General features: G+C 42.9%; 2 protein-coding genes across 13 annotated transcripts; one reads left to right on the top strand and one right to left on the bottom strand.

Annotated features, from left to right (window-relative positions):
- The first annotated feature begins 12,285 nt into the window (after positions 1-12,285).
- LOC123128814 (uncharacterized) lies at positions 12,286-17,479 on the top strand. 10 transcript variants are annotated; one of them, XR_006463451.1, is made up of 7 exons: positions 12,286-12,997; positions 13,626-13,742; positions 14,287-14,350; positions 14,814-15,435; positions 15,582-15,698; positions 15,994-16,853; positions 16,964-17,222. XR_006463451.1 is itself a non-coding variant. In XM_044548910.1 (4 exons), exons 1-3 carry the CDS (start codon positions 13,696-13,698, stop codon positions 15,324-15,326), a joined length of 624 nt encoding a protein of 207 aa, XP_044404845.1. In that variant the 5' UTR covers positions 12,286-13,695; the 3' UTR covers positions 15,327-16,853; positions 16,964-17,222. The 10 variants fall into 10 exon arrangements, 1 of the variants encoding a protein (XP_044404845.1); XR_006463453.1 differs by having other exon boundaries at positions 12,286-13,742; positions 14,287-15,435; positions 16,964-17,041; positions 17,198-17,479; XR_006463449.1 differs by having other exon boundaries at positions 14,287-15,435.
- Positions 17,480-21,991: 4,512 nt separating this feature from the next.
- On the bottom strand, positions 21,992-26,069 carry LOC123128813 (probable protein phosphatase 2C 27). 3 transcript variants are annotated; one of them, XM_044548906.1, is made up of 4 exons: positions 25,697-26,069; positions 23,619-23,843; positions 23,317-23,528; positions 21,992-22,960 (listed from the first exon to the last, which is right to left on the bottom strand). In XM_044548906.1, exons 1-4 carry the CDS (start codon positions 25,748-25,750, stop codon positions 22,393-22,395), a joined length of 1,059 nt encoding a protein of 352 aa, XP_044404841.1. In that variant the 5' UTR covers positions 25,751-26,069; the 3' UTR covers positions 21,992-22,392. The 3 variants fall into 3 exon arrangements, with proteins under 3 accessions (XP_044404841.1, XP_044404842.1, XP_044404843.1); XM_044548907.1 differs by lacking the exon at positions 25,697-26,069 and adding an exon at positions 25,425-25,659; XM_044548908.1 differs by lacking the exon at positions 25,697-26,069 and adding an exon at positions 24,458-25,105.
- Between the last annotated feature and the right edge of the window lie 373 nt (positions 26,070-26,442).

The raw sequence follows: 26,442 nt of genomic DNA, 5'->3' as shown, positions 1-26,442 counted from the left end.
CAGGTTTAGCCAGCCATATGATCCTATTCTTCTTCCTGTAAACATATTTTCTGGCTGAATAAAGTTTTGCAAGTTTGCCTTTAAAAAAACTAGCAATGCACTTCCTTAAAAAGAAAAAAAATAGCAACGCACTTCACTAAAACAGAGAGAAGTAAACCATTCAATTGTTATATTTTATTTTCTCTTCTGGATTTTTTAAAAATACATTTGGTTTTCTCTACTCTTTCGGGTAAAACTTGCGTGTTTAAAAAAAATCTTCACTTACATAAAAAAATGTTCGCATATACAAAATGTGTATTTTGATATATGTTTGTGTATGCATATTAAAAAAATGCTCATCATGCATTAGAAATGTTCAACTTGTATTACCAAAAAACTCATTGCGTATTAACATGTGTTCAACGTGTATTTCAGAAAATGGGTATCGTGCATTAAAGAAAGTATTAATACTGTACTTCAAAAATATTCATCATGTATGAAATGTAAACCGTGTAATGAAAAAAATGTTTTATCATGTATTAAGAAATGATTTAGTGTATTTGAAAATATTCATGTACTACAAAAAGTGTTAACACATTTTTCAAAAACGATCACATAATTTATACAAATTACTCACGTGTTTCCCAAATTTGTTCCCATACTTAAAAAAATCGTTTAGTTTTAATGCTATTAGAAATATTTAGTTATTTTGAAAAAATTGTTCATGTAATAAAAAAATTCATTCATTACGAAAAATATTGAACCTATTTTGAGTTTGTGTATTCATTAAAAGTATTCACACATTTTATAAAATTGTTCATATAGGTTTATGAATTGTTCAATCTAATGAAAAAATGTCCATGTAAGTTTTAAAAGTGTTCATGCCTTTGAAGAATTTTTCACGTGTCCCAAACAGTGTTCATGTATACATACTAAAATGTTCTCATACATAAAAAAGTGTCCACATAATTTAGAGTTATAATTATATATAGTTAAAACGGAGTTCATGTATTTTCTTGTATAATTTAAATTTTCCATGACTTAAAAAATTTTAATGTATTTTTAAGTGTTCACACTTTAGTAGAGAATGTTTAGAATGTTAAAAATAAATGTTCACCCATGCCAAAATATGTTTGTGAATATAGAAAAATGTTCAGTTTGTCAAAAAAATGTGAAAATAGCAAATAGAATAATAAAGGAAAAAATAATAAAAACCAAATGGAAAGAAGAACAAAAAAGTGAATGAAAAATATAATAAAAAATAAAAATTCAAACATGTAACTTAATGTAAGCAGGCTAGCACTACCAAAGTGACACAATAGAACATACTCCCTTTTATTTTGAATAAGTGAGCATTATCAAAACAAGCAACAGATTGTTGAAGCTAGTCATGCAAATGAGAACATAAGTAACATGTATCATTTCCCTATCGACTGCTACTAGCAGCAAACCAAAGGCTAACCCTAACGGTCCATCAGATTGAAGATACACGCCCAAAAATGGTCTTCAAGTTTTATAACTTGTCGGTGTAAGTGTTGAAACTTGCCGACTTAAGTTTTAAAGCTTGTCGGTGCAATTTTCGAAATTTGCATTTGTGCTACCCATATCTAATCTAACAATCCATAAATATTTTTCTATTCTTCCATCGTAAAGTTCTTCTATAGTCGTCGTCAGATGGTTACGGCAGTTCACGGGTTGTTCAGCCTGCCTGCGTTTGTGCACAGTGTTAAAAGCACCGGCAGGTCTAATTAATGCGATTTCTGAGCAAAACAACCGGTGACACTCTGCACTTTTGCACTCGCTCAGACCATCCAGTATAGAAACTTGGGTCTTCGAAATTCCAGGATACGATCAAGATTACTGTCGCCCAGGCCGTGGCTTCCATAGAATAACAAATTAAACACAAAGCTAGTTGGCGAGCCTCAAAAAGAGGTAAACACCTGAGCCAACCTATTCACGTGGGGTGCGTTTGGTTGCAAGGGCGGTCATGAATGGGTTGGGATCGTTCAGAAAATAGACATGTTTGGTTATAAAGCACATGAATGGTTCGAGCCAAAAAAAAAGAATATGCCATGAAGATGCTGAACCGTTCCACCCAACCAAATCGGTCGAATCAAATGGCCACCCTTTGCATGCATGACTATGTGAGCATGACTGGTGGTCCCGTCCTAAATAATTAGCTCACCACTTATATTCAGCCAAACACATGAATTGAATGGTTCAATCCCAAAAAAAATGAACGGTCCCAACCCATTCATACGACACCTTCAACCAAACGCATCCGTGGTTTTCGCGGGGATGACACTGACACACCACGTCACCACCCTTTTGTATGTGCTGACTTGGATCGACTCCAACTCCACTAACCCCAGCCAAAGCACGTGACTAGGCTCGCCTTGAGATGGCCGGCTGCACTACATATCTTCAATAATGCTCAATCTGCTAAATACTACTACCTCTGTAAACTAATTTAAAAGCATTTAGAATATTAAAATAATGATCTAAATGCTTTTATATTAGTTTACAGAGGGAATACTATATTTGTAGATTAAAAGGCCCCTCAGCTGACTTCGTTCCATTGACAACAAGCATTATGATCCATTACATCAGCAATCCGTGCCTTTATTATATCAAAAATCAAGACACTGCTTGCGGACGGCGGTCGTTCTTGAGAGAGGTAATATCAACAGAGGTCATAGAACTTGCGCTGGATGTTCAGTTTGGTGCTAGAACTTAGAAAATACAGATTTGTGGTCACCCAACTTGCGTTTTCGTGCAAATACGGTCACTTTATCCGTATCAGACGTTATCCCGTGCTTACATGACATGCCAACATGGCTATGGCCCACTGTCAGTGACAGGAACCAATTCTTTTTTGCAGAAACGCCCCTGTTTTGTATTTAACTGCACAGAAACCTCCTCATCAGCATGCGTGTTCCCACTTGAGAGAGAAATGATAAACAAAAAGTTCATGCGCACGTAACACTTGACAGAGATATGAGAAACAAAAAGGCCGCGCAGGGCTCGAATTCGCTACGCCATGCATGCAAATGCATGTGCCAACCACTGCACCAAGCACGTGTTTAAACAAATATACCTTACTTCACTTTATAGTGAAAAGCAGGGTTTAGCTCATATTTTCACAAACTTGCAAGCTGGGGCCACCTACTGGATGTGCACTACTAATTACTGTAACGTTCCCAAGCTTTGTTTTTTTTCTAGTTTCAATTTATATATATTAATGCCAAAAACTTTTGAACTCAAAATCCATTTGAATAAATTCTGGCAAAAAAATCCGCTGATCCTCGAGTAGTTGTCGTTGCCAATATATAAAATTATATGTTTCTCCTTAGGCACATGAACTAGTACGAATTTCAAAATGGCAAAAATTTCGCTCATCCTCGATATGGCCACAAAATCTTTGAGACAAATCAACAATTTTTTGTTTGAATTCAAATGATTTAAAATTAAAAAGCCTAGATAAAATAAAATATAACACATAATGAATATATCATTTTTATCCTGATGTTAGTCCATTAATTAGCTAGCAATTGGCCAAGGTTTGAATCTTCTGTAGGTTATATTTTTGCCAAAAAAACATATTCGGTACAAAAATAATCAAAATGTTTGTGTCTCATGATTTGAATTCTAGACCTAGAGGTGTGAAGAAAACTAACCTGCCATGGTACAAAACTGGAATTTTAATTTTAAGTGATCCAAGTCCATTTTGACATACGAGTTCAAATTAACCATAAAAATATTGAGGGGAATGAAAACAAAAATTGCGCACCCTCTAAATCCGTTTAGATAACTTGATATTAGAGCAAGCTTATTGCTAATATCATTTGTCTTTTTATATGCTTGAATATATGGTTGTCCCGGCCAAAAAAGAATTTATGTGTCGGGTTGAACAATACAACAGCATATGTACCTTGGTACAAGACAGCAAAGCATGTCCAGTGTGCTAGTTAGCACGTGAGACTGGAGTGATGAGTTGCTGGTTCAAATCCACATGGCCTGATTAATTTTTAAATCTACAAATCTTTCTCACATCCACTAGCAGGTGGGTCCCACATAAAGGTAGAAAGAGTAGGCTGACTGTCAAGTGAGACCTATGTGCGAATGAATTATACAGCCATAATTATTACGTGGGTATGAATTATACAACCGCATCATAAAAAAGTTGGGGTTGTTTCTGCAAAAAGGATGTCACACATGCACACCTAATGGCTCCGCCACCAACAGTCATTGACAGTGGGGCCATGCATATGTGGCACGCCACGCAAGCGGCGAAAACGCCTGCGTACATGCTTTGTGATCGTATTTGCATCAGAATGCAAGTTGGATGACCACAAATCCGTATTTTTGAAGTTTTAGTACCAAAGTGAACATACAGAGCAAGTTATATGACTCCCGGTGATATTACCTCTTCTTGAGAACATCTGGAAGAGCAAGAACGCCAAGGCGTTTCGTGAATCGTGACCAGCACACGCCCCCAGCCGTTGTGGCATGCAACGTCGCCGCAGATGTCATGCTTTGGCGCTGGAGTTGCTCCCAATCCATCTGCAAATCCACCAGTGAGCAAGGACGTCCAGGATGCAAAAAGAAAAGGAGTTGCCTGTTCTTCACCCGATGCCGAAATTATCTAACGTGCATCATAGGCCACATAACAGCAGTGGAGATCATATAGTAACGTTTTTCTTGTTAGTGTACCATAACCGGGCAACAGATTCCAATCCAAGACGAAGCCAACATCGCCCTGAGCCCTGTGCTGGGAGGGACACTGTTTCCGTTGCACTCGGCCCCCTCTGCGCACTCACAATTCCCTTTTCGTACAAAAAAGTTCGCATATTTCTGCAATCAAATTAATCTCTAAAAGTGTGATGTCCTAATCAATATAACCTTCTAACCGCGTTTGTCGACTGTTCCATCCCATGCCATGTCTTGACCGGTCGTCTGGGCACTGCTACATGTCACAATTTTTATACAACATCTGTATGACACCGTTGATGGAATAGTGTTACATTGTCGGATGCGAATCGTATATAGAATGGTATAAATTGGTACCACTCTTTCACTGGACCGGCCAGACAGACGCGCGCGACATACGGCCGTGTGAATGCTGATCAGGGAGGAGGATGGTGATGGCGGCGGCGCTGTGGGACGTCCTGGCGAAGGCGGCCAACCTGGCGCAGATGTCCGGCCTGCACACCGAGATGCTCGTCGCCGCGGGCGCGAGCCTCATGCGCATCCCGCAGAGCAGGCGGGAGTGCGCCAAGCTCGAGCGGTGCTGCCGCAGGCTCCACGCGCTGCTCAAGTGGCCGACGGGCTGCGGCGCCGCGCTGCTCTGCTCGGAGCTGGGAGGCCCCGTGGTGCAGGCGCTCGTCGACTTCTACCACCGGAGCACGCTCTGGCGCCGCGCCCGGAGCAGCAGGGGCATGACGATCCGGCTCCGCGACATGCAGGACGTCGTCGACTCGTACACTCGTACTGCGTGCTTCTGCTCTTCATCAACGCGCATCTCCTGCTGCAACACGCGGCTAATCACGATCAGCCCCCGCCGCCAGATGCTACTTTTTTTTTGAAGGACCAGATGCTACTACTACGTACCTTAATGTGAGATGCGAATTATGTTGATCCGTCGGATGGAAGCTACTGGCCTACTTACTCCTAATTACGTCTCTGATGAAGCCATTTTGAATTGATTGGCAACGCAGGATTCATGAGGTGAATGATTCATCGCAGAGTCAAAGTCATGTACAAGCGGTGAGCAATTGCCCCAAGGTCGCAGCAAGCCGTGATACTCAAAGGGCCAACGATACTGGCGATGGAGGGATATGCAGTCAGACAGAAGCGTGCATGCTCTAGTGATGATTCCCCATGCATAGTGCATAATGTACAGAGTTTAGGGAGGAGACGGGGCCCAATAGGATCGATGATGGTTGGTAGTGGATTCTCGGAAAGAATCGACCCTTATTAATTAGAACCCAGGGCTGTGTTTGATAGCAAATTATTATATAAACCAAACTATCAAAAACTACAATAATTTTGCTTGTAGATGTAAGATACCATAGTTTTATCAAAACAGAGTATTTTGCAGTATTCACAATACATAGAACATGTTTGGCTGTTGCTGCATAACCCTGTAAATTTTGCTGTTTAGTCGTTGTGTTTAAGCACTCAACAACTCTGTTTAAAAAAAAGAGGTTTGGGGTTCTTCTTTTTATGCAGAAAAAAACTGCAGTTTGCCCAATACTACAATATTAAAAGCACAGTTGTTAGGGGCAACCAAACAGCTCATTGTAAATAAAGCTATGGTAATCTTAAAAACTATAGTATTCTCAAAATACTTAGAAAATACTTTGCTATCAAACAGGGCCGTCTTGTCATTTGCTGCAAAGTGAAGAATGCAATATTTGTGTACATAAGCTTAAAAGTTTTTTTTTGGTAAAGGTCTTAAGCTTTCTTTTTTTCCTTCTTTATTGAAAAAAGGGTCATGAGCTTGGAAGTTGATTCGTCGTCTGACGAGAATTAGATCAATCAGCTGGATACGGCTTTAGCCAACGTAGAGTAGTCGAAATCATTAATTAAAAAATACTCTTGCAAAGGTCACTCCAACCTACTCCCACCTTCTTAGGTTGTGCGTCATTTGTCGCAATTAAGAAGTTTTATCTTTTTTTTAGATTCGTTTATTTAAGAAATTTTATCTATTTAACCATGTGTCTAAATTTTGAACCATTTTCATCGTTGGATTTCGCATCGAAAACTTTAAAACTAGATCCATTTTGATAGGATTCGACAAACTTTTTTTTACGAAAAAACTCAAACAGGAAGCATGGTTTCTTTTTCACTTTTTTTTCCTTTTCGGAAGAGACACAACTTTATCTACCCCGAGATCAAATCTGTGCCTCCACGGGTAGCAAATCTATGCCTTTCGTGAAAATAAATCGTTTTGCTTCTCGTGAAAGCAAATTCGTGCCTCCACGAGAAGTAAATATGTGCCTCTCGTTGAAGGAAAAAAGGAAACACATTTTTTTCCTTTTCCGAGAGACACAGTTCGCGGAAGCAAATCCGTACCTCCACGTGAAGTAAAACTATGCCTCTCGCGGAAGCAAAAAAAACATGTCTTTCGTTTTCTTTTCTAAGTGCCTCTCGCGGAAGCAAATCCGTGCCTCTGTGAGAAATAAATTTGGAGTGTAATTGCCCTTGGCAAAACCCTCCCAAAAATGATAACTAGAAGAAAAAAAATTGTAAATGAATTGGAAGCAACCGCATAAGATGTAGCATCTGATCATTTTTATTTCAAAGAAGAATATGGTCACATGCATCATTTCCTACCGTAAACCCACACATGTTCATGGGCTCTCATGGCCACGCTAAGGCGTCAGGGGAGTGCAGCAGTCGGGGGCACGCACCCACAGCCAGTGGTGGAGCTAGGATTTGAAGTCAGGGTGGTCCTCCGATGGGGCCAGTTTTGCATAAAGAAACCTGTCGGCATACACACAAGTTCTCCGGTAAACTCTTCGGCCACATCCGGCATAGTCTTCTTCCATATCTTCATATAGCATGTCTAAAAAGAAGAAGCAATGTCCACAGTCCTCTTCATTTTTCAATAATTTTGCAACAATAACTTCCTTTTATCAATCATAATGACATAACTGAACTGAACACAAAGGATGTGCAAAAATATTTGTATGTGTTTATCGGATCGTGTATTGGACAGTGGATATAGCACAACAAAGAACAAACCCTAAATCAATTGGGGATTGGGCAGTGGGTGAGCTCCGAGCTGGTACCTCAAATCAGGCGACCACCCGGAGTGCTGGAGAACCTGGGTGCGCACTAGGTGTCTGGGTGGCGGGCGGTTTCTTGCTCGGAGCTCCGGGCGCCGGGGGCAAGGACGCAGCCCGCATGGGGCGCGGCTGGCTAGACGAAGGAGCAGGAGATACGAGGAGGCTCCTGTGCTTCCGGGGTCGCGGGGAGCGGCGAGCCAGGCGGGGATGGAGGCGGCCGGGCGTGGTGGACGGAAACCGTGTGGAGGCTCGATCTGGTACAGAGGTGGCTGCACCCATCATATGCGTGCGTTCTGCTAGTTGGGTCAAGTGTTATCGGGCTTTTTTTTCTGTGGCCCATCTCTTATTGTATATGTATACAGGCTGGACCAAAATTCCAGGGTGGGCCGCAGCCCACCCTGTAGCTCCGCCCCACAGCCCACCACGCACTGCGGTCTCGTCGCAAAGCAAGGCTCTCCCGCTACATCCGAACAGCAGTAGCACAGATTTCCCTCAAAAAAAAAAAGCAGTAGCACAGATTGTTCGGGCAGGGTGAAGGGCTCTGCCCGCATATGCACATTTCGAGCTTGCTGCCATCCATCTGACCGGCTGTTCGACCTGTACGCAAGCAAAGGTCGATTAGACCAGGCTGTTTGTAGGTGACGAGATAACTTCCAAAACAACCAAAACACTTTTCGAGAATTCTTGGATTCCCATTAATTGTAGTTCTTCGAAACCGGGCGGTGATAAAAATAGTTTTCGAAACAACTGAAAATATATCAGAACTCATATGAATGACTACTTCTAGGTAGGTACTTACACTCTGAAAGTACTGCGGCACATGCGAGGCTAATCATCGTAAGCATGATAACCGGGTACCCCTTCATCTTTGAAGAATATAGATAGATCTCTTCCTGTTCAGATTGTTCGTGTATGACTACTGGGCATATACTGGAACCATGATCGGTCCATACATATACCCAAACCAGATGATCCATTTTTAGTAGTCAGCAATTAGGTAGCCAGGCTGCTGGTCTGTCTAAATACGTTTACGAGCTATATTTGGATAAACATAATTGACCAGACTAGCAATTTGATAATGTATATGTTTACCAGCTAAGCTATATTTGGATAGACATGATTGTGTCCAGGCTGACAATTTAATAATATTCATTTATACATTTGCATCACACTACCACATGATACTGATCCACGGACGTTTGAACCCACGATGAGAATGAGCCGATGTTACCCATTGGGACATTGATCTGGCCCACAATTTCAAGGCCGATGGATGGGAGCAACTAGTTAACGAGCGCTCCTTCGGAAGCCTCGCAACAATCAGCGCCACTTGGCGCGCTCTCAGCCATTCGCCACATGTCGCGCTCTGGACGCTTTCTTCGGATTTTGTTTTTTTTTAATTTTTCCACACGCGTTTTCGGCTTTTTAAATGGTTTTTTTCCAGGGTTTTTTCGATGTTTTGGTTTTCCTCCTGTCTTTCTTAGCTTTTCGACCAAAAAAATTCAAAAGAAAAATTTTGCGCGAAAAAACGCGTTTTTTTTTCCTTTCGCAAAAGTCACGGTTTTTCTTTCGCGAGAGGCACGGTTGTGCTTTATCGAGAGTCACGGCCGTGCCTTTCGGAAATGAAAAAAAATGTGTTTTCTGTTTTTTTTCTTTTGCGAGAGTTACGGTTTTTCTTCCGCGAGAGGCACGGTTGTGCTTTTGCGAGAGTCACGGCCATGCCTCTCGGAAAGGGAAAAACAAAACATATTTTCTGTTTTTTTTCTTTCGTGAGAGTCACGGTTTTGCTTCCGCGAGAGGCATGGTTGTGCTTACGGGAAAGTCACGGCCGTGCCTCTCGGAAAGGGAAAAAAAATACGCGTTTTCTATTTTTTTTTCACGAGAGTCACGGTTTTGCTTCCGCGAGAGGCACGGTTGTGCTTTCGCAAGAGTCACCGTCGTGTCTCTCGAAAACAGAAAAAAACGTGTTTTCTGTTTTTTTTCCTTTCACGAGAGTCACGGTTTTGCTTCCACGAGAGGCACGGTTGTGATTTGCGAGAGGCACGGGCGTGCCTCTTCCGGAAAGGGAAAAAAACCGTGCCCTCGGTTCGGTTTTTTTACCCGGTTTTTTTCCGTCTGATTTTTTTCATGAAAAAAAAAGTTTGTCAAAATCTATCAACATGAGATCTAGTTTTGAAGATCTCGACGCGAGGAATCCAATGATGAAAACAGTTCGAGATTTGGACGCACGGTTTAAGAGATAAAACGTTTTGAATAAACGGATCTACGAAAAAAGGGAAAACTCCCAGGTTGCGACAAGTGGCGCGCTGCATGTGCGCCACTTGTCGCGACCTGGAAAAGTGAAGTGTTCTTTGCAACGAGTACTCCTTAATTAGTGATTTCGCCGATGGATCTTCGGGGTTGGCTTCATAGGAAAATTAGGCCAGGTGAGCCAGTCACCATCGACCCATCGGGACAAGCGGGTCGACCAAAATTTAGGGCTTCTTTGATTCGCAGGATTCTAAAAACACAGGGATAGGAAAATATATGATTGCAATGTAATGCTCATCTCAATCCTATTTTAATTTTTTTGATTGCCTCTAGGAAAAACAAAGAATTCTTTCAAAAAGATCTGAGTGGATGCTAAAAATCCTATGAGAAGTAGTACAAAGAAATTCTTAGAAAAAAATTCTATAGGATTCAATCCTATGAATCAAATAACCAACAGAGAAAAAATTCCTAAGGATTCTATATAATCCTCCAAAATTCCTATAAAAATCCTTTGAATCAAATGAGGCCTTAGTTGCTCGAGGCTGTAATCTGCCGTTACAGTGCACATGCCTTTGCAAGGTTGTTTGTTATCATTGTACTTATGTAAATTTGCATACTTTTGACTCAAAACTGCTTTTGTTTCAGAGTTACAAATAGACACCTTATGATGCAAACGATTCATGGTAGAAATAGTAAGGGAGCTGCATATGTTTATTTTTTCTTTGAAAAAATAAATTATAAATATCTTAACTTACTAAACATCCCTACAGCTAAATGATACTAGTTGAAATCATGTTATTTGTAAATGATTGTTGTTCTTGTACAATTTAGTATTAAATTGGGTCGGACCATGTTTCTCAATGGGACATGAGACCACTCAGCATTTGACCATTGGGCCGGCTCCATGTCCGTGAACAGAATAGAGGGGTCATCAGGGACCAGGTCCTGGCCAAAGCGGGCCGGCCCATTCCCATCCTGAGTTTGAACCCCTTCATGAATGGATTTAGCACTCATGTCAAATCATGGCCAGGTCCATCACTCAGAACTTTGTTCAGTTTACTCGCTTATTTTGTTTGATGTTGCATTATAGTTTCTGCTTATTTTGTTTGATGTTGCATTATAGTCTCTGTCCATTTTGCTTGCTTGTTTTGTTTGATGGGTGGCTCCATGGTTGGGTGGGGCAAGCCGAAAGACATCACGTCGTCCATCTGTGAGATCTCAAATGCCAAGAAGGATATTTCTGTCTGAGACGGCCATTGATCATGTACTCTGGATCTCTAGCATGACTTTTCTTCGGGCATTATAGTGCAACACATCACCGAATTCCAGGGGTGCAACTTAGGGAAGACGTTGAAGATGACTACTCTTGGAATTTCACCTCCTCGGGATCGTACTCGATATTGTCAGTGTACCCTGTACAGCTTGGGTACACCAACAACTCAAATCTGAAAAAGGCTGTTTGGAGTACTTGGGCATCACCAAAGAATGAATTCTTTGCATGGTTAACCCTCCATGGTCATGTGTGGATGGCCGACCGGTTGCACTGGAGGGGATGGCCGAACTGTAATCTTTGTCAATTGTGTAAAAGAGAATCGAAGATTGCCGCGCACATCCTTTTCAAGTGCAAATTTTCTCGGAGCATTTGAGAGGACCTCCGGCATGGCTTGGCCCTACTGACATTCATATGGAACATTGCCATACTTCCAATACCGGCTTGGAATGGTGGAGCTCTCTGCCATTGCTAATGGTAACACGAGGAAGGGGATGGCATCGCTTTTATTGTTTGCTTCATGGGAGCTTTGGAATGAGCGAAATGCTTGGGTTTTAGGAATGTTGCTTCATGCCTAGTGTAATTGTGTGTAAGATCAAAGATGTGTCCTCCCAATGGGTTGTTGAGGGAGCGAAACATTTGAGCTCAACTTTACCGCGAGAGTAGGAACTTTGGACAGCTCGGTCTGTTTCTTGTAATTATTTCCAAACTCTTCTTAATAAAAAAATTGAGGCAAAGTTTTTGCCTCCGTTTCAAAAAAATGTTTCCCTCTAATGCAGACGGGCCTGGCCCGAGTTATTTTCATTGCAACAAAACATCTGAGCCCAACTGCCATCAGCAGACAATTCTGAAAATGATCTCTACTCCTAATGGAGCAGTTGGTAGTCTCCGTCGGTCAATTTTCGTCCCATCTCTGTTGGTTTTTTTCGTCCTACAAAAATCTATGAAATTTCGTAGGTTAATCAGGGACAACTATGACTAGCGAACAAAAAATCGGACGACGTCCTAGCCTCCCTCGCACGAAAAAAAACCCTCCTCTCGATCCACCCCTGGTGCTGCCCCCATCTCTCGCTCCGCCGCCGCCGTCGCCCCTGCTTCCCTCCCGCTCAGCCACCTCCACCGCTCCCACCCTTTTTCCCATTATCGGATCCGCTTGCTCGTCAAGGTTACGTGGCGAAGCTCCACGTCCGCGAAGGGCACGTGCTCGTCAAGGAAGCGGCTCCCGGATCTGAGATCGCGCGGCCATGACGGAAAGGGCTCGAGGTGGCCGCCGAAGACCAAGCCGTTCACGCAAGCCCTGGACACGATCCTCCCGACGCATGCACTCCTCGCGTCCTCGCGCACCAAGGTTAGGCGGCAGATCTCCACGTCTGCGACGCGCTCGTGGTCGTCAAGGAAGGGGCTCCCGATCGAATCTGCGTTCACGCGGCTTGTGTGCCATGGCCGCCATGGCAATCCATGGCCGACAAGAGGGGACCCTCGGTCTCCATCACCCACCCCAGGCCGGTTTCTACAGTAAGGGCTATGGGGCTGGGCAGGTTAGGCGGATGGACAGTGTGGGAGCTCCACGACCTGAAGGAGTGGGTGGTGTGAGAGCTGTGGGAGGCCGCCAAGGCCCTCACCGTGCGCCGCGCCGCCGTCAGGACGTACGCTTTGTGGTGGCGCTGGACAGGGACGTCCGCCACCCTTCCTCAAGCCCACCATGGTCCGCATCCCCTCCCCACCCCACCTACTCGGTTCTCTCTTTTCCCAATCTCCCTGTCTGGTTATATTGTTTTCTCCCAGGCTAATTTCAGAAAAGTAGATCTTAATTCGAAGCAAAATCATGGGCTATTTGGAGGCCTGTGCTTATTTGGTCGGACAAGCTATATGGATTTGCAGTGAGCTAATTGAATTTCTAGATGTTGCCGAAGGAGTTAATCTTCATACATCTTTTGTGTCCACTGGAAGAAGTAGTAAATGTCATCTGTATTAATCTTGCCATAGGATTTTCATTCTAAAGAACATGTGTGGCAGGGGGTTCTTCTCGGCTGCCTCGGAGGCTCGGGCACAACACTACTTTCATGGACTTTCCCCTCCTGCTCTTTGAGTTGTACTGTATATTGTTTACTACTGCTATGAGCTGGAAAAATAATGACATCTGTGTATAGAGATCGGATTAATAATGGTCTCCTTCTGTACTAATTTTTTGCAACACTGTCCATCCGCATTGGGTTCAGTGTTCGTGGCTGTCACATTATGAATCTTTATGAGACACGATAGTTTGTTGTTAAATTTTTAACCTTTTCTATTTAAGATATATATATATATATATTACAATCTTCAATGGGCAGCTCCAGGTTAGATCTGGAGTGAGGTGATAGGGGCAGCAAGCAACAATAGGGAACCAAAAGGATCTCTTGTATGAAGATTCGCAGGTTTTGTTCAGCTCCTGCAGATTTCGGAATCAGGTAATTGAAATATTTAATTTCGTGCAGGAAGGTCATAAGCATGAGTGACATCGTTAAGTAAGTAGATAATCAGGTTTTTGCCTTTGAGCTGGGCTACACTCAGTAAAAGAGCCTTCTATTTAAAAAAATGTGTTACACATGTTCCAGTATATTCCTCTGTTTGGAATATAGAGAAAAGAGCTTTATGCTGAGAATCTACTTGTTTTAGAAGAAACTTCTGTTCATAACTACTTTTTTGCGGGATGTTAACAACTACTTTGAAATAAAAGGTGTTCTAATAAAATAACTCCTCTCAAGATTATATGAAGGACGGACTGCCATTCTAGAACATATGTTATGTTGCTAATTGGCAGTGCTTTCAGAAGTAACTTTTATTTAGGACATTAACTGTCAAGGTGACTCATCATTTAGTGGGAACCAACTATTTTACACCTTATCGAAGAATTGATCTGGGTAGATTGCAAGTGCATAAGTGTTTGTAAATTTTGTCGTTTGTATAGTTGAATAAGAAAATCTATCAACTTAGGATTGGTTTTGCTTGCAGGAATTGGCAATGGCCTATTACAGTAATGCTTCCTCTACCCGTCATTCACTTGACCTGGAGAGAGGTTTGCATTCAGCTTTAATTTCTGAGAGGTTTATTAATGAAGGTCCAAACATATTAGCATATCTGGATGAGATGTCAATATGAAATGATACTAAGGCATAACATCAAATTTTCTTCATGTTATATATATTCTGATATATATTCCCAGAGAATATTTGTGTTTTACACTTTTACTTGGCATTAGTTTGGAGAAGTACTGTAAAATTGAAATGTTGCTTCGTTTAGTCATTGTAACTACTGCACTGAATACTAGAAAAAAATGTGACACAGAAATATTAGCTTAGGTTGAGGAGATGAAATTTTATTTTGTCCCCTGTTACACTTCAACTTGTAAGTTTTGACTAGATTGTAGCATTGGTAAAGAAGTCCCAGGGTCGTTGTGCAAAGCTATTTATACTGAATAATGCAGCCCAACTTGCAGCTTCAGTAACTGGTGGTGTTATTACTAAATGTGTTTTGTGCAGGTTTCATGCTCTCCTATTTGTGATCTATGGGATTTGCCCTTGATCTATTCGATACAACGACTAGAACCACGCTCCAGCCGCCTATCGCAGGTCCTTTCGCCGCCGCTGATCTATTCGCTATATCGACGGAAACCACGCCCTGGCCGCCATCACGGATCCCTTTGCCGGCGCCGAGATCCTAGACGTGCCGCCGCCGAGCGCTTGTCGCTCGCCCCTGCCCGTCTCTCCCTCCTCGGCGTTGGCTGCTTCGAGTCCTTCAGACAGTGTGCCCCAGTCGCGCTCCCGGTCCTCCTCTGCTGCGACCTCCTCCTGGGCGCCTCGGCCACGGCTGACCTCTTCTCCTTCGCCGATCTCCTCGCGTCCGCCGCCGCTGCCCGGGGAGCACGCCGATCGCAGGTCGTCCTGGAGGTCACGGCTAGGGAGTTCGTCCCCAAGATGTCGCAGGAGGCTGTGGCGCAGATGGGCCAAGAGGAGCAGGGGCACCTTGCACTTGCCGGCCCAGCAGCTCGTTAGCGCTGAGAGGATCTCCAAGTGCAACTTGCATAATTCCGTCTGGCTACTCGAGCAGGTTCGCCGTTCTTGTTGTTCTTGCGTGTCAAGACTCTTGGCTGCAGACTTGCAGGTATCAAGTATGAGTCAATGCTTAATTTTTGTCACGTTTCATACTCACCACTGTTATTTCTAGCATTCAACATACATGAATTGAATAGACCAACGGCATTACATGTTTCATAGGCATGTTTCTAAATGCTAATTAGCAGTTCTCAGTTCTGCAGATACACTATGATTGCAGCGGGTGTTGAAAGAAATCATCCGATGGTCGTGAGTGACCGAAGGAAGTGCTTTGTATTTGGTGACTGCTGGGGACGAGTTCACTAAGGAGTGGTTGACTCCCTCTCCTGTTGCTTTTTTTATGGTTGATAGATGACACAACTAGAAGTGCAGCAAATACAACTTATATTGTCACCTGTTCTTAGAATCTACCTGTTTGGGTGATAATGAAACCAATAAAAATATTTATGACATGAGCATACATAACTTATATTGTTTAGGACGATGGGGCAGTTCTGACAATTTATGGGAATTTGACCATATGGGAAACTCATTTTCCCACTGTGTTCTTACACTGCTGTTATTTTTGTGTTGTCCCTGACTCCGTGTTGTTCCAAATTTGGTGCAGGGACTAAGGTGTCGCCACTCCCCTGCCTTGTTACTAAAGCAACTAATGTTGTTTGTGGTGCCGACTTCACTATCTAATTGTCATCGGTTGAGGGATCTTCCGTACTGTAAGGCCTTCCTGAAACTATTAAACTTAAAGATTAGCACGTTTTTTCTCTCTTTCAGATAAAGCAAGCTTTGATCATCTTCTCATGATAACAACTTTAGATTATTATCTGCTTTGGCTGTAATTAGTGGGGTTTTTCCTTCGTCATTTCTTTTAAGATGTATTTAGTTCTTCTGTGCTATTCAGTACATCAGGACTTCCTCAGTATGGCCAACTTGGTCATGGAAGTGAATCAGGTTGGTTGCTACTATGTTAACACACGACACCTACTAAATTTGCCACGCTGGAGGCGGGGAAACCTAGACCTATGCTAATTGATTTAATTAATTATTATTATTCGTTAGGCGTCTGAACAGGCAGCTGAGCGTTGGACATGGCCTTATGCCTCCGAATAATATGTTCATACCCCATAAGTTCTTTGAAATATTAATACATCCAGTTCAGTACTATTTTCCATATTTTAACTTTACATACTGTTTTTTTATTATCTGCTGTTCATTATAAGTACCAGTCAAAAAACTGTTAATTATAAGTGCATAGCATAGCCCTATATTTATTATATTCAGTGACCTTTTTTATGAAAATCATTGCTACGTGTCACCATTTTATATTTGGTGCTCATACCCTAAACCTTTTGTATTTGCAAGATCACTCCTTAATGCTAAGAGGGGAGAGATGATTTTAGGGATATTTTTGTCAAAGGAGAACATTGACAAAAACATTGAATACAAGGAGCTTGCAACCATGATGGAATGGTACAACGGCAGTGATAAGATTTGTGCATTGTTTTTTAACACAAACTAATATGTAGATACTAGGAATATGGCTGAATTACTAAATGTTGTTACTTTCTTTTTGCATCCAGAATCTTTGCGTGGCAGCCTGCTTACCGCCCAGATAGTGAGCCCCTGAGCTCCTGAAGAAAGGACAGTTGAAGGAGATGGTAAAGTTACTTATAAATGTCTTGCTTCTTAAGCATTTTACCATTTATTGAAGATGTAGTGTTTTTTAATTGTTGCTAAGCCAATTATGAACAAACACTTTGTGTTAAACATCTTGTAATTCTTGTCCAACGATATACATTATTTGATGCCTCAAGAAAGAAGCGAACACAAAGGATCCTACGCCAAAGAATGAAGAGGCCGAGGAAGTGATGGAAGGGGGTGCACATTATTTCTATACACATTTAACATTTTTCATATGCTTGATAACATTTTTGAGATACAAGATTAACATTCTTTTAATAAAAAGGTCAACATTTTTCCTATACACACATTAAAATTCTCAAATGCTTGGTTAACATTTTTTAAATATAAGATTTCAAATGCTTGATAACATTTTTGAGATACAAGACTAACATTCTTTTAATACATGGTCAACATTTTTCCTATACACACATTAAATTTTTCAAATGCTTGGTTAACATTTTTTAAATATAAGATTTCAAATGCTTGATAACATTTTTGAGATACAAGACTAACATTCTTTTAATACATGGTCAACATTTTTCCTATACACACATTAAAATTTTCAAATGCTTGGTTAACATTTTTTAAATACATGAATAACTTTTTCTAATATATGGTTAACATTTTTTCTATGCACATTTTAACAAATTTCAAAGGCTTTATCAACATTTTTCAAATGCAAGATTCAGATGTTTCTAATACATGATCAACATTTTTTCTATGCACATTTAAACATTTTTCAAATGCTTTATCAACATTTTAAAATGCAATATTAAGATTTTTTTTTAATACATGATCAACATTTTTCTATACACATTTTACATTTTTCTGAATGCTTGAATAACATTTTTTAAATACTTGTTCAACATTTTTTTTCAATGCTTGATTAATATTTTCGCATACAGGGTCAACATTTTTTCTATACACATTCAACTTTTTCTAATACTTATTTAATATTTTTTCAAATTCTTGATTAACATATTTGAAATACATGATCAACCTTTTCACACAAATTTTTTATTTTTGTGTACATTTTTTGTATATGTGGTCAATATTTTTTCTATACACATTTAACATTTTTAATGCATGATTAAAAATATTACGAAAATATATTTTCTAATATATATGTTTAGAATTTTTGGAAGTGTAAACACAAGTAAAAAAGAAAAGAAAACAAAGGGTCAAACAAACAAACAAAAGAGGCAGCGGCCTCGCGTGAGCTGGGCCGGCTCATTTAGGCTGGCGCCTTCAACGAGAGCTTACTCTGTCTCGCTGGTAGTGAGACATAGTCACGCCCCCAAAATCAATCTTACTCTGCATCTATATTTCCCTTTGAGATATGGTAGTATCATTAGTGAGATCAAGCTTCGTGCTACTAGTTTAATTGTAATTTCGTTTTTGAAGGTAGAGAGACAAATAAAAGGGCTCACAATCTCTTTTTTGCGGTTAGAAACTTGTATTACTCAACAATCATTACCATTACAATCTGCAAGTGCTAGCTCTAAAGAAGCTGAAGGACCTGACCCGAACCAAGTCGTTGTCCTACCTTCAACTCCCGCCCAAAAAAAAAGACACATCTCACAAAAAAAAAAACTCAGCTTCCAACGCTTCTCGACTAGCATTTCAAAATGACAACCATCTCAGCTTCCAACACTTCCATACATGCACAAAGCTCAGCTTCCAACGCTTCTCGGCAAGAAAAAAGTGATCTGCATGAAAAGAAAATGATTGCACCTTTGTCGTCTCTCAAGACCATGCCGGCACCGGCAGAACCATCGTCGGCGAAAGCTCCGTCTGAACTCAGTTTCACCCAACCAGAGGCAGGCGGCATCCAACAAGCATACTGCACCGGTACTACGGGTCTGACTGGTTTATCAAAAGATATAATTGACATACCTTCGGTAGGATCATCGCAGAAGTCAGTTTTTAGTCCAATGAGACAATCTAGGTAGCTAATCAAACACCTCTACGACGATTCAGCAGGTGGTGTGGTTTATGATGAATGATCTCGTTGCGGACGTGCCAACTACGCCATATAGTCATCAATAACATGGACATTTCAATGTCAGAAATCGGTTCAAGAACATGCAGTAACCACTCTTTACCTGTGTTCTTAATCTCGTTTAACTCTGAAAAAGACCATTTCTGCCATGGTGTACCGTAGTCCACAAGCCTGCGGACACCGGAGGAATGGATGGTAATTGTCTTCAACTTCGGTAGGGCAAATGCCATCTATTTTCGAGCCACGAGAATGTTTATTTTGTCATGTGGGCAGTGAGTTCACAACCACTTTCCAAGCAAAATTACGTACAGTAGGTGGTATATCGCAGGACCATATCATCTTCCAGCCTTTCCTTCGACCATCAGGAGCAGAGCTAGAAGCAGCCACAGAACCCTGAGTCTCATCAAACGCAAAATCATAAGCACTTTTAACTGAAAAAAGCCCAAACTTGCCTGGCCCCCAAGCAATCACATCTTCCATGAGCCATTGGCATTGAACAAATCAGCCACATAATGTATCCTGCATAACCCCTGGGTGGCGACTCGCTTATAAGAACAGGGGCGGTGAACAAATCATCGCCCCGGTCTCACTGCTACCCGGTGGACGGTGAATCAGAATCCACGACGCAGCATTATTCTTATCATGGATGAAGCAAAGCTAGGGGCGACGAAAATTACAGTATACGTAGTATGTTCCAACGAGCTGAATTTTCCTCTCAAGAAACGATCTCTATCTCCGTCTCCGATGATATATCTATCTGGTTGGCGTTGATCAACTTCACGCCATCCCCCGTCCCATCCCGCCCGTCGCCGTCTTTAACTTTTCGCGGTGCCGTCGCCGGGGCCCGCACGGCACCACCACCACCGGAAATCCCCGTCGGCGGCGGCTGCGTAGGCGCTACGTAGTGCGGGCGGATCGCGCGCCCACCGCATATACCCTGTGTTGCGCCCTGACAAAAGAGAAGAGGACAAGAAAATATCAGCCCGATTTTTCTCGGTCGTTCCAGCCATGAAATGAGCCGAGAGAACGTATCAGGATGGCTGGGGTTTCTGTGGTGATCGCGGGTGCCAGGGGGTGAGGCGTGAAGTGTGAACCGGCGGTAACCTGGGAATCTGCTCATGATACGCTACGATTATACTAAAACCCAAACGTACGTGCGGCTGCTGCTTCAAGGAAGTTGCTTTTGGTTTGAAGCTTTACTCCTCTGGAGTTGGATGGTGGCCGTCCTCTTTGTCTCACGAGCCATCATCACCATGCATGATCGCGATGCGTGTGATGTGACGCGGACCGACCAACGGTTCTACTCTTGACAGTATTTATTTATACTGCTGATCGATATGCTAAATTTCTGAACTCATCTCCGGAAGAACATCCTTGCGAACTCGAGAAAACGAGTAAGCACGCACGCGGGGGGATGGATGCTTTCGCTGCAAAGAATGGCCAGGTGATGGGCGAATAAAAAAATGTTTGGACTGGCGATCGAGCCGTTGTGCACTTACGCACAAATGCACTGCACTGGGCTGGACGCCAGGAGTGAGCAGGAAGCAAACGTGTCGCCGCCGCCGGAACAAATCACAAGCAGATAAACACAAGCGGACGTGTCGCCGCCAGAAAGAATTATGACAGGCAGCTAAAACAAGCAAGCGTGTCCTCGCAGACGCGACGGCAAATGGATTACACTTGCTGGCGGACGGAAGGAATATGTTTAAGTAACTTTGACTTAAGACAAATGGGCAAAATACACTTACTCGCGGACGGAAGGAATATGTTTAAGTAACTTCTGATTCCTTGGTATATGTCTGAGTTGCCACTTCATATGCACACAAATAAACGAAAATGCTATCCGAGGAATATTTTCTGAGGATGAAATTCCAACGAACCACGTAATGAAAACTGCCACACCTGCCTTGAAATTCCCCCCTAAACACAGTAAAAACTGCCATGTTGCGAACCAACCTGTGGTTGCATGGGTAGATGAACAGCGGTATCCTCAATTCATCGGGATTCAAATTCCGGTGGGCTCTGTCTCTTGGAGGTGCTCATACAGATAGGGTGTGCATGTGTGTACTCATAGGGATGAGTGTATGCGTGTGCATATAAGCGCTTGCGTTTGTACTATATTGAAAAAAAAACTGCCATGTCCACCCAGCATGCACGTCCTAAATTAAACCCTTGCATTCATTTGAAAAGCAAATCTCACAATTGTCGCATGACTGTTCTTTTTTTCAAGTCCGATCGACCACGTACCGCTGTCTTCTTCCCTTTGCCGTCATTTTCGACGTCGATCTTCAAGTTATCCTGAAGATTCTTTTCCTTCCGAGTTGGATGATGATCTACGTCCTTTTTGTCTGGGCTAGTCTCAACCTTTTCGTCCAGGCTAGTTTTCGAAACTATGCAAGAAAACTGTTGGCAAATGTGCAATGCTTGTGATTGAACAAATTTGTTTAACACTCATGTCAAATCATGGCCACGTCCATCACTCTGATCTTTGTTCAATTTACTTGATCTTTTTTTATACTGCATTATAGTTTCTGTTATTTTACTGGCTCGTTTTTTGTTTGATACTGCATTATAGATTCCTTTAATTTGACTTGCTTATTTTTTGATACTGCATTATAGATTCCTTTAATTTGACTTGCTTTTTTATACTGTATTATAGTTTCCGTTAATTTTACTTGCTTGTTTTTCTATAGTATACTGCATTATAGTTTCCGTTAATTTTACTTGCTTGTGTCTTTTTATATTGCATTACAGTTTCTGTTAATTTTACTTGCTTGTTTTTTTATACAACATTATTATTGTACTAAAACCATAACACTTACTTTCAAGTGGAGGGAGTAGTTTCTTGTTGTATTCCAAATAGAGGATGGTAGATAACAACATAGCAATTAAACAAATGATCAAATATAACAAGACTTAAACAGGGGGGAAGAACAGATCTCATCTTATCAGTGATCAACACATGAGACAACTCAAGTTACACTGATACAATAGCAATAACCAGAGAATGGTTTCTTTGACAGACAAAACTTAAACAGGGGGAACAACACATCTCATCATCTCATAATGAGCCTCAAAGCCCCCTGGATGCACGCTACTGACTCCCTTTTATACCACCCTAATTAAGCTCCCAACTTATATTTACAGGTGCCTCACAAACAATTCACAATGGCGGGTGAGATCTTCTTCAGGTTCGTTGGTTTTATTCCCAGGTAACAATGGAGCCACAACTGGCATGTCGACGACGGCGGATCGGTACTTACAGTTGACACTCAACAATGCAGAGGAAGAAGGCGGCGACAATGGCGCGCCGTCGGAGATCGATCACTGGCCTTCCAGGAGCACCCTGAGGCTATGGAGCCCCTCGGCCGAGATGCTCCGCTCGACCCTGCCCGCCCTGTTCACCCTGATCTGGGGAGGGGCCTCCTGGTGGAAGGAGACCATGACCGCCGTCAGGTTGTCAGTGGCGCCCCGCCGGATCGCCTCCTCCACGATCTCCTTGCAGCACCGCCGGAGGTCGTTGTGCTCCTGGAGCCTCCGCCGCGCAAAGTCCACCGAGTTCTGGTTGGAGAAGTAGTCCCAGATGCCGTCGCTGCCGATGATGAGGAACTCATCGTCCTTGGTCAGCGTGATCATCTTGAGCTCCGGTTCTGCGCTCAGCGGGCCTCCCGGCTCGCCTATCTCCTTCAGGCCGTCGAGGTGCCAGTCACCCAGCGCTCTGGTGACCGCTAGCTGGCCGTTCAGATAGCCGTCGTCGACGTAGCCGCCTAGGGATTCGACCCGCTTTCTTTCATTCAGGCAGCAGGTCCTGTGGTCCTTGGACATTTCGATTGCGGCGCCGCGCCGGGAGAGGACCGCTCGGCAATCACCAGCATTTGCGACCAGAAGAGACCTGCACAAGACATGCAAACAATCAGCATTGCTGGTCACTCAATAACAGAGCAACCTGCAGCTAGGGAGTACTGATGCTAACTCTGATGAGCCATACTGGCATTGGCATACAACACAATGTGCATGGTAGCAGTATCACAAGAGGTCCTAGTGCAAGTGCAGCAGTTTAGAGAAATTTAACCTTAGTCTAAAGCATGTTGAGATTTTTTGAATTATGATGCATTAGTTTAAAAGCAGCTTCAGGAACAAGTTAACCTAGAGTCAACTCCAGTACTCTATTGCATTATGATTTTCTGGTCACCAATAAAATGAAAATACTAAAGTAAGAGCCAGGATTGCAGGTCACAGGAACAGTACCTCCCAAAAATCATTGCTGTAAGTGCAGTTGTTCCAGAAGAAAGCCCATCCTGTAGAGAGCACTTCTCTGCAAACTGACTGTCAGTTTGCACAAACGACCTCCTGACTGCCTTCTCGAGCTCAAGAGGAAAAGCAGCATCTTCCACGATGACCCGTGGCAAGTTGTCGCGAACATACTGTGCGGCATCTTTTCCACCATGTCCATCAAACACCTGAGAATCGTAAGGACATGATTATGTCAGAAAAAGGAACATTTACTGTGAAACTGAACAACCAGATTTGAGAAGTGAATAAGCAATTACCCCATAGAAGGAAATAACTTCATCATCCACCATGTTGTACCCAAAGTTCTTGGCTAGGTTGGGGATGCAGACATGCGCATCTTCCATGTAATCACGGCCACCAATGTCAGACCAATCCCCTGATCGGATAGCTGGGACAAAATTGTGCCAGCTCTCTTCAATCCCAGCCACCATCTTGGCTTGCTTGAAATCAATGGACACTGTGTTTTCACAGACTCTCTCCATCTGCACATTAGCAAATTAACAGAAGATTAGATCACGGCAGTCTTCTGATGAAGAAACAAGGTACTGCATCAGCTTTGAAAAAAAGATAGCAGTAAGGGATAGCAGAGTACATTTAGGACAATGATACAAAGGGTGTACTCAGGTTAAAAGAATCTATCTTCCCAAGTTTTCAACCCTATCAACAACTATGCAACAGCTTAAGTAACGTCGCCACCATCCATCACATAGAAAGTGGATGACTTGCAAGCTTGCAGCAACACTAATCCACCTAGCTGAAAGGGACGTACAAACAGAAGCCCAACTCGGTCAAGTCGGCGACAGACGGCAATCCCTTATTCGACAAAGAATGCCACGAGTAGCCATTTCGAGTGTGGGCAATCATAAACAAAACCCCCCAAAATGCACAGGAACGCACTGACAAAACCGCAAACCACAAGCCCCAGAAGGTGCTACTGAGTACTGACTAGCCGAGGAATGTCAAGCTTCCAGGTGTACATTCTTGAGCACCACCCCACAGCCCACTACCTGCCTGCCGGCATTGCAACCCATAATTGCAAGCTAAAGGGACAAAGCGGCCCCATGATTATGTAATTCAGACCTAGAAAGGCACGTACATCACCAGGAAATTGCCAAGGACGTGTCGTCCTAGGAGGCTTCACAGCACGGGAAAGGCCAGCTTTTCCTTAGCCTCAATGCAGAAAGGGGCACAGCACTATCTGAACTTTACCAGCGCTGACTGTTCTACATGTAAAGACTAAAGAACACAGATGATGATGATGGATGATTACCATTTGTTGAACCATAAATCTTTCCCCAACACTTGTTAAAAACATGTAAAGGACACCCTCTTTGGTGTTAGTAGTATTTAACCTCAATTAGTGGGAGAAGAAGAAAGGAACCAAGCACTACTACCAAGTGTGAACTTTGCAGACGTTGATTTTTGTGAACAGTTCAGTTTGTCCTAACTTTCAGATGCAAATATCTTTCTCTGTGCAAATATCCTGTGACGGCGGACGAATGGATGGCAGAGCAACCACGTCAACTGGAAATCCCACACGAGGATTTTGATCACAGGATCAGAAGCACCGCATAAGAACAAGTGAACAACAATGCACATGCAGAAGCAGACATGGGGCATGACATCCGCCGAGCCAGGACAACAAAAAAGATTTCGCTTTTGCGGCACGCCGCCCCGGCTGGCTTAATCCCAGCTAGAAACTTCTGGGCCGCCGAACAAACAATTCTTCACACCTTACGCACAAGGGAGATATAATAATAATAATAATAATAATAATAATAATAATAATAATAATAATAATAATAATGGGAAAATATTGCTTACTAGTAATTCTTGCTAATAAAAAATAAGAATAATAACAGGATAATATTACTACTAGTAGTATGTTCTTGTAAAAGATGAGATAATGGGAGTAGTTCATTAATTCCAGCTGCAATAAGTAAACTAGTGCCAAATAGTCTCTGCTACTCCTACTTGGCTCTGGATTTTTCAGGGAAAGGGAAGGGGAGAAACGGAAGCATTCGCGCAGCACGCAAAGTGTGTGCACGAAGCAACCAACTCACTGGTGGGTTTTTTCTTCTTCTTCTTCTTCTCCTCCTCGACTAATCGACCGTCCAGACCGGAGCAACAACTAACACGCACGAATCATGGACGAAAGGAGAAAGAAAGACATCTATTTTGGCCTCATGTTCTCGCGGCGGACAGAGAAACCACCGAATTCAGCGAGCGGAATCCACACAGGGGCAAGAACATCGCAAGAAAAGGAAAGAAAACAGAGTCAAATCGAATGGGCGTAGAACAGGGGAGGGGAGGGGAGGGGAGGGGGGTTGCCCACCGCGAAATCCGCCGGCCTCTCGATCTGCGCGTCCTCGAATCCCTCCACGCACATGTCCGGTTCGCCGCCGCCGACGACTTCTTCTTCCTCCCGGCCTCTGTTGCTCTGCCTCGCCAAGACGACGACGAAGGAGGAGGAGCGATTCGACTCGAACTGCCGCCGCAGGTTCCGGTGAAGAAGGATTGAAGGAGGAGTGGGGCGCGACCGAGACCGGGACGGGCTTGGAATCGGAGCAGAAGATTCGCGGGAATATCTCTAGCTAGCTCTCTGTTTCGATCGGGGGCAGGAAAAGGAAGGGAAGGCGGAGGCGGATGTGGGATTTGCTGCTGGTTTCTTTCTCTTCTCTCTTCTCTCTGTTTACGGAGACGGGGGGAGAGAGGGGAGAGGAGGTATTTATCCGAGTCGAGGGACGAGAGGCCGGGGGGAACACGTGCTGGTTTGAGCCCCCGGTGGGCCATGCGTTTTTTCTTTTTCTTTCTTTTCTTGGCAGATGGTTTGTTATTATTACTATTATCCTGTGGAGCTCGTTTTTCACCCGGAGGGGATCTTTTGCGAGAGAAAAATGCTGGCCACGCCAATGCTGCCAAAAGAGGAAGAAAACATGTTTACCATGCTCCTTTATTTTTACCTCGAGAAGATGATTAAGATCTTATTACATCCAATATGTAGAGCGCAGGGTTTTCGTGGGTAGAACTATCCATGGGTTTCTTGTAAAGTGAAGACTAGATTAAACTTGCTTACTTCTC

The sequence above is a fragment of the Triticum aestivum genome, chromosome 6A (assembly GCF_018294505.1).
Source record: "Triticum aestivum cultivar Chinese Spring chromosome 6A, IWGSC CS RefSeq v2.1, whole genome shotgun sequence".
Classification (NCBI taxonomy): domain Eukaryota; kingdom Viridiplantae; phylum Streptophyta; class Magnoliopsida; order Poales; family Poaceae; genus Triticum; species Triticum aestivum.
Note: the sequence above shows the minus strand (reverse complement) of the source record. Positions and strands in the feature narration are given on the sequence as shown.

Excerpts from the sequence above, each read along its gene's own strand:
- LOC123128814 (XM_044548910.1), top strand. The coding sequence starts at position 13,696 with ATGAAGATTCGCAGGTTTTGTTCAGCTCCTGCAGATTTCGGAATCAG. Across the intron at positions 13,743-14,286 it reads CCTGCAGATTTCGGAATCAG|GAATTGGCAATGGCCTATTA; the intron begins GTAATTGAAATA and ends TTTTGCTTGCAG. Across the intron at positions 14,351-14,813 it reads TTCACTTGACCTGGAGAGAG|GTTTCATGCTCTCCTATTTG; the intron begins GTTTGCATTCAG and ends TGTTTTGTGCAG.
- LOC123128813 (XM_044548906.1), bottom strand. The coding sequence starts at position 25,750 with ATGTGCGTGGAGGGATTCGAGGACGCGCAGATCGAGAGGCCGGCGGAT. Across the intron at positions 23,844-25,696 it reads AGAGGCCGGCGGATTTCGCG|ATGGAGAGAGTCTGTGAAAA; the intron begins GTGGGCAACCCC and ends GCTAATGTGCAG. Across the intron at positions 23,529-23,618 it reads AAGTTATTTCCTTCTATGGG|GTGTTTGATGGACATGGTGG; the intron begins GTAATTGCTTAT and ends TACGATTCTCAG.